At 57.8% G+C, this 6,834-nt stretch overlaps 6 protein-coding genes across 6 annotated transcripts; all 6 read right to left on the bottom strand.

Annotated features, from left to right (window-relative positions):
- Positions 1-2: 2 nt before the first annotated feature.
- On the bottom strand, positions 3-515 carry DQ04_08431050 (hypothetical protein; the record flags this gene model as incomplete). The annotated part of the gene is made up of 1 exon (XM_009315560.1): positions 3-515. A coding segment is annotated over one exon (513 nt), but the record flags the coding sequence as incomplete, so codon positions are not given.
- Positions 516-729: 214 nt separating this feature from the next.
- DQ04_08431040 (putative protein kinase A regulatory subunit) lies at positions 730-2,235 on the bottom strand (the record flags this gene model as incomplete). The annotated part of the gene is made up of 1 exon (XM_009315559.1): positions 730-2,235. The coding sequence occupies one exon, from the start codon at positions 2,233-2,235 to the stop codon at positions 730-732; it is 1,506 nt and encodes a 501-aa protein (XP_009313834.1).
- Positions 2,236-2,492: 257 nt separating this feature from the next.
- DQ04_08431030 (leucine richcontaining 34) lies at positions 2,493-3,590 on the bottom strand (the record flags this gene model as incomplete). The annotated part of the gene is made up of 1 exon (XM_009315558.1): positions 2,493-3,590. One exon carries the CDS (start codon positions 3,588-3,590, stop codon positions 2,493-2,495), a length of 1,098 nt encoding a protein of 365 aa, XP_009313833.1.
- A 334-nt stretch (positions 3,591-3,924) lies between these two features.
- DQ04_08431020 (putative monoglyceride lipase) lies at positions 3,925-5,025 on the bottom strand (the record flags this gene model as incomplete). The annotated part of the gene is made up of 1 exon (XM_009315557.1): positions 3,925-5,025. One exon carries the CDS (start codon positions 5,023-5,025, stop codon positions 3,925-3,927), a length of 1,101 nt encoding a protein of 366 aa, XP_009313832.1.
- A 258-nt stretch (positions 5,026-5,283) lies between these two features.
- On the bottom strand, positions 5,284-5,736 carry DQ04_08431010 (putative vacuolar ATP synthase 16 kDa proteolipid subunit; the record flags this gene model as incomplete). The annotated part of the gene is made up of 1 exon (XM_009315556.1): positions 5,284-5,736. The coding sequence occupies one exon, from the start codon at positions 5,734-5,736 to the stop codon at positions 5,284-5,286; it is 453 nt and encodes a 150-aa protein (XP_009313831.1).
- A 235-nt stretch (positions 5,737-5,971) lies between these two features.
- On the bottom strand, positions 5,972-6,565 carry DQ04_08431000 (putative cyclophilin type peptidyl-prolyl cis-trans isomerase; the record flags this gene model as incomplete). Its single annotated transcript, XM_009315555.1, has 1 exon — positions 5,972-6,565. One exon carries the CDS (start codon positions 6,563-6,565, stop codon positions 5,972-5,974), a length of 594 nt encoding a protein of 197 aa, XP_009313830.1.
- Positions 6,566-6,834: the final 269 nt, after the last annotated feature.

Genomic DNA, 6,834 nt, shown 5'->3' with positions numbered 1-6,834 from the left:
CCCCCGCCGCAACACACAACAGTGACGTGCTGCCGCAGCTGCGCGATGGATGACTTCAGTGCGTTCACTTCGCACGCGAGACACTTGCCGCGGCGCCGCAGCTTGGCAACCACGTGCCGCAACTCCGCCTGCCGCCGGCGCGCGGTTCGCAGCGCCGCTTCGTGGCGTTGCAGCAGATCTAACTGCCGCGTATTCGCCTCCACGAGTCTGTCCCATTGTGCTGACATCTCGCCGCTCTCGTGCTGCAGGCGCGCCACGAGCGCCCGTTCAGCTTCGAGGTGTTGCACTGCCTGTGCCATGCGTGTGCTGAAGTACATGTAGGACAGCAGCAGCGTCGCAGCGCACCCGCCCGCAGTCGCAGCAGCGTCGAAGCGCCACTGTGAGTCGAGGAGCGCCTGGTAGTGCATCGAGGCGTCGAACGCACCCGCGGCGTACGCCTCCTTGCAGAGCTTCTCAGCGGCCGCGGGGTCAAACTGCGGCGCCTCCTCCGCACTGCTCGACGGCTTTCCGCCCATCCACGCCCTCAGCAGATGCACACAAGCGGGGCGACGACAAGAGCAAGAGCAAGAAAGAAACAAAAGGAAATCAATGCATACACACAGCTGAAAGAGAGGTGCAAGCAGAGAACCTTTCCTGCGTGTACCACAGCAGACCGCATTTCATTGAACTTCATGCGACATATGTACATCCCTCTACCCCTTTCTTTTTTTTTTTCTTTCTGGAGTGTGCTTACTTTGCGATGGGCTGCAGCTCCTCGTGCTGCGAATACGTGGCGGCGAGCGCAAGCAGCACTGGCCGCAGGTGGCTTGCCACCACACGTGCTGCACAGCCTGCCACGACGAGGCAGCCACACGTCACCTCGCCACGCTCCGCCACGATCGTCACGGAGCTGCACTGCCGCCGCGCTAACAGGGCCTCCTCGCCGAAAACGTCCCCAACGGCGAACTCCCGCACGCGCGGGGCGTTCAAAGTGCGACCGATAACACCGAACGTCCCGGCAGTCACGAGGAAGAGGCCCTTGAAACCGTCGCCGGGCGAAATTGCCGTCTCGCCACCGCTGAACTCATGCGGCGCCGCACAGCAGCACATCCGCAGCCGCGTCCATACGTCCACCGCCTGCAGCAGCGCGCTGTAGCGCAGCCTCGGAAAGTACGCCTCGACGCGCCGCGCCCATTCCTCGCAGAGGGGGCGCAAGTGCGCGAGCGGGATGCAGTAGACGACGCCGCGTACCGCCTCCTCTAGCAGGTCCTGACTGAACAGCACATCTGCGTACGTCTCGCCAAAGAAGTCGCCGCGCGTGAGCTCAAAGCCGCGGGGCACGGCCGCCGCGCGCAGCACGCCGGATTTGAGGAGGAAGAGATGCACGCCGTCACCGCGCAGCCCCCGCGACCGCGTGACGACCTCCGTGGTGGACATTGTGCGCGCGTGCAGCACCGCCTCGCTCATCTCTTCCGGCGACATGATGCCGCACAGGCCGATCTCCGTCTCCATGAGCCGCCGCAGGAGCTGCTGCTCGCGAACCGTTTTTCTGTCGAGGACGGGCAGCCGCGCAATGACGGCGGCGGGTTCNGGCGTCGTGGCGTTGCGCCGGAGCTCCTTGTCGATGTACGCCAACAGGCGGTGGTCGACCTCCTCGCGGTCAAAGCGCAACTCCTGAATGCGCCGGTTGCACCGAAGAAGCTCGAGGAAGTTGTGTGCGGCGAGGGTGCCGATGGGCTGACCCGCCACGTCAATGACGCGCAGCGACGGGTGCGTGGCCGCCATGCCGCAGATCGCCTTGACGACGTCGTTGCCGGTGACGCCGTCGCACTGGTACGGGTCCGCCAGGTACAGCGAGGTGAGGTTGGAGAGATCGAGAACTTCCATGAACGGCAGCTCGCGCGCCACTTCCACAATCGCTAACGCCCCACGCGCCCCCACGTGCACGCGATCGTCACTACTACTACTGACGCAGCTGCTGCTGCACCATTCGGGCTCCAGGCGCAGCACGCGGCGCATCGCAAGCGGTACCATCGCCTCCCGTTCGCGCTGCCGTTCTGCCGTGTCGGCCTCAATCTCCTGCAGGTCGTCGACGGAGATTTCGCGCTCGCGTGCCTCATCCCTCAGCCGCAAGTTCCACGCCCGATCGTCCTCGGCCAGCAGTGCGAGCATCTCTTTGTTTGGCTTCCCCACGCGCAGTTCGCCGCATCGGAACATGTACAGCGCGTAAAGCTGGTTCTGGTTGGGCACGAACATCGTACGCCCTGCAAAGTGACACGCCCGAATGAGCGGGAACAACGCTACAGGTATACAGAAAGGAAACGAAACAAAAAAAAAAAAACGAAGGGGCATGACGGAGGAAAAATAAATGAAGCTTAGGAGCCAAGCAGCAAGAGGTAGAGGCAAGAGCGCACAAAGTAACCCAACAAACAACAACACAAGTGAAACTGCTGCCGATCTCAGCGGGACCAAAGAAGAACGGCGCTCATCGAATGCATTTCTTACATATCTTGTCACTCACGGGCTAACATCGGGGTGCCGTCCACAACGTAAAAACTAAAGTCGACGTCCGCCATGGACTCAATCTTCTCACGCACTACATACAAGTCGGCGACGGACTCGTCGGAGAAGTCATTTCCCCAGAGACGCAGCGAGGTGAGCGACGTGTTTGCCGTCACCGCCTCGGCGATGGCGCTGATGCCGCGGCCGCCGATGGTGTTGTTGCCGATGTGTAGCGCGTGTAGCCCGTTGTGCGCCGCAACCGCCGCCGCAAGGGAAGCTGCGCCCACATCGCGCAGGCGGTTGGCCGTCACGTCGAGCGCCGCAAAGTCGGGCCGCTGCTCCAGAAGCTGGGCCAGCGCCGCGCCGGAGCTTTGCGAGAGTTTGTTGCCCTTCAGCGAGAGGCACACCACCGCCGAGTCGCGGAGCGTGGACAGCAGCAGGTCGAGATCCTCATCTGTCATGTTGAAGTGGCTCAGGCCCAGGTTTTGCAGTGTCTTGTTCTCCCTCAGGGCGAGCATGAGGTGACGCACCACGTACGCAACGTCGTCGGGGTTGCTAATGAGCGGCCTCCCCAAGTTCAGCGACGCCAGTGTCTTGTTCTGCACGAGTCCCCGCGCGATGCACACAAGCGACTTCATATCCTGGTCGGTACCCTCGAGATCGAGCGTCGTGAGGGCGGTACTGCGCTCCAGCATCTGCTGCATACACGGCCCGCAGTTTCCCCCGATCGGGTTGCCGCGCAGCAGCAGCGTGCTGAGCAAAGGATGCGCTGCAGCAGCGACACAGATGGCATTCGCGCCTTCCGCGTCAAGCGCGTTGTAGGAGACATCGAGGTACTGCAAACTACTAAACCCCTTCTGCATGGCGTCGGCCAGCGCGGTGGCACCACGCAGCGACACGTTGTTGTACGCAAGGTGCAGCTCCGACACGAGCGGAAGCCGTGCGCAGGCCTCGGAAAGCGCCACCACCTCGGCGTCGGTGACGCGTTCATTGAAACGCTCGAACGTGTTGCCGCATAGCTGCACGCTGCCGGCCTCCACTGCGAGCACCTCGTTGCGGGGGTTTACGCCCGAGTCGGCGCAGGCGCCGGTGTACACTTCCTCCCACATTCTCACCTCGCAGTTCTCTGCCTCTCTCTCTCTCGCTTTGTTTCTACCTTTTCGTTCCCTCTGTATCGACGGGAGGGAGGGGCACCTTGTGCAGGGGACGGCAGGAGCAGAAAAGGGGGATGAAGAAAGAGAGAGAGAGAGAGAGGCAGCACCGCAACCGCAACCGCAACAGGGAGGGTATGCAGACTCCTTTCCTCATCGGATGCCAACAAAACCCGTAGGATTAAAACATGCACTCAAGCAAAAAAAAAAAAGAACACAAAAACTCAAACCATGAGAATATACTTTTTCCTTGCATTTTGTTGTCGCCCACCACACGCCACCCCCAACTGCATCAAGCGATATTGCTATCACCAGCATTTTCTTCGTTCAGCAACTCATGCAGTGCCTGTAACATCTGCTCATTGAACTCCTGGGCGTTGTCGGTGAAGACTTGATGTCCCGCATTCATGATTGTTCCAGCCCTCACTCGATACCCCTTTTCTCTCATGATATCAACCATCGTAAACCCACGTTCCGCGTTCATCCAAGTATGACTGCCGTACAGAACCGCTAACGGGATCTCCTTTGACAATTGCATCGGCAGGGTCTCAATAAGTGGTTTCTTGGCGGCAACATCGCCGTGGCAGCACGCCTTAAATAGCTTTTCCCCAACCGGGGGGAGTTGCGCATTGCAGTGGTATGTATAATCGTAGAAGACCTTTGGGTCGTCGAGGTAACTCTTCCAGCGGTTCGCAAAGTCTGGCCGCACCATTCGAAATAACTTCGGCCCAGCGGGGCCCGCGGCGCGCAGTGGTGCGAGTGGGTTGATGGCGTAGAACATCTTCAGGGCCATCCGAATGACCACCGGCGCGCGGTCGACTCGGTCGTGGTCCGCTTCATTCACGCCCCATGGGTCCGCAAGCGCCAGGAGCTTCACACGCCTGGGTCCGGACGCGACGGCGTAGTGCGCCGCGATGAAGCCGCCAAACGAATGCCCCAGCAGGATGACGGGGCGAGTAAACTCCAACTCGCCGAACCAGCGATCCAGATACGCGCAGATGAAACCCATTGCACCCTCTAGCGATTCCACATTCACGTCACGCCGTTCGCTGCGCCCGAAGCCTGGTAGATCAACAGCGTACAACTCGTACTGCGCAGAGAAGAACTCCCAGTTCTGTGCCCAGCACGCCAGACCACCGGCGAAGCCATGAATCAGCACCATGATATCTCTGTCACCGCCGGATCCACCCCTGCGAATCTCTACGTTTGATATCGTGTTGAGGCCCGCGACAAAGCACTGCTGATATTTGATGCCACGGAGCATGAGTGCTTCGCTCTGCTCTAGCCGATCGGCGTTCGTCGGCCGCCATGTAAACAAACCATTTGACTTCGGTGCAACACCCTGAGAAGCGAGTGGTGAGTCATAATTTGAAACAGATGTGACAGTAGACATCCCGTGTAAGTATATATGTCGGCCTGAGGTGCGTGTATTTAACTGCCAGTCCCACTGTCGTTCAACCTTCCTTAAAAAGAAAGTAAAAGAGAAGGCAAAATAAAAACGTACTTGACAAGAAATATCGAGTAAAAGAAGACTGCGGCATTCTACAAGTTATACATGTTTGGGTTCTATTGCACATTTACTACCGTGGCCTCTCTTGATTGAGCGTAGTCGCACACCACGTTATACCTCTTTTCACCTACAGTGCCGAGGCTACACACACGTCGTGGCAACCGATGTTGCACGATTGTTCATCAGCAGTGCAATGATAAGACCATACAGACCAAGTGCCTCGGCAAAAATGAGCATGAGAATCATGGGGACAAATATCTTTTCGGTCTTGGCATACGCGTAGCAACAAATGTCGCCAACAATACCGATGGCATAGCCAGCTGCGAGGGAGGCAATGCCAGCCGCAAGGCCAGCGCCGAGGTGCATGTAGCCTGAGAAGAGCATGTAGCCAGTCAACTTCATGTTGTTGCTAATGATTACCGAAACAATAAGGCCGTAGATACCAAGGATACCCGCCATAACAACTGGTACAATACCACGCATCACACGCCCGGGTTGCACGATGCCAAGGTGCGCCACCGCGACTCCAGCCTTCGCCGTTCCGAAAGCCGCTCCGATGTTCGCGAATGCTAGGGAACCGGCAGCTCCGAGCATGCCGAAGAGAAATGCCTCAGGCGAGCAGGAAACCTTCTCCGTCATTGCAAAACAACAACAACAAAATCAAATATAACCTGGAGCTGGATTTGCTAGTAGTTGCATTAGGAAAGAAAAAGAAAAAAAAACGGACAAGGAGATTAGCACAGCCAAAAGAGCCAGAAGTTTCTCTTAATGCCCAAGCATTTCAGAAAAACAATTTCACACTTTTCTCCCTGTCCATCTGCTGCTGGCATTATTCCAAGCCATCCAGCACGCTCGTCCTGCCCTTACAGCGCTTCGGTGGATGCTGCGCAGCGGCAGCAGGAATTGTTAAAGAAGAGGGAGGCCTTTGCTCCTTTGGCAGCACGCGCACTGCACATCTCAAAATCACCACTGGCGAATACAGGCGAAACGTATCGCTCGCGACACGGAACTGGCTTATCTTTTCCACCACCCGCATGCCGCTATAGACCCTGCCAAACACGGTGCACGTCTTGTCGAGGTGCGGCTGCGGTCCCAGTGTCACGAAAAACGTCGCCCCAGCCACCCCATTCCCGCCCACACGAGGGCAGCTGATGATACCCGCACCGGTGTGGTGCAGCCCTTTGTTCTCCTCAGCCTCGATAAGCTCACCGTACGCGCGTTTATCACCCAGCGAGCACTCCAACACAAATCCAGGAACCATCCTCGAAAACATGGCTCCGTCCAGCTGCCCACTCTCGGCAAGTCGCAAAAACGATTCTGCCGCACATACAGCCTCCCGATAATACAACTCCAGAGTGATGACACCCTCGCTTGTATGAAGTTCCACGACGCAAACCTCGTCGTCTGACAGAGCAAATCTCATCTACAAAGAACTTCAAGACCTATACTTTTTCAGCTACGTAGACACAAAACGAAAGCAGAATTTCCACCAAAACCAGACCACACTTCAGTAAAGAAACGCCTCATCATTCACTATAGCTTCGAACCAATGTACACCCTGCATCTAAACGTTTCTGCAAACGCCACAATCCGCCGAGGCCACCAGAGCCGATGTGCGCCTGGGCATCGAAGGGGGGACGGAAGGAAGGAAGGAGAGGTGCTAGTTGGTCAGTTGCCAGTAGTCAAAGCGTC

The sequence above is a fragment of the Trypanosoma grayi genome (assembly GCF_000691245.1).
Source record: "Trypanosoma grayi strain ANR4 Tgr_843_V1, whole genome shotgun sequence".
Taxonomy (NCBI): domain Eukaryota; phylum Euglenozoa; class Kinetoplastea; order Trypanosomatida; family Trypanosomatidae; genus Trypanosoma; species Trypanosoma grayi.
The sequence above is the reverse complement of the archived record's forward strand: the minus strand, read 5'-3'. Positions and strand labels throughout refer to the sequence as shown.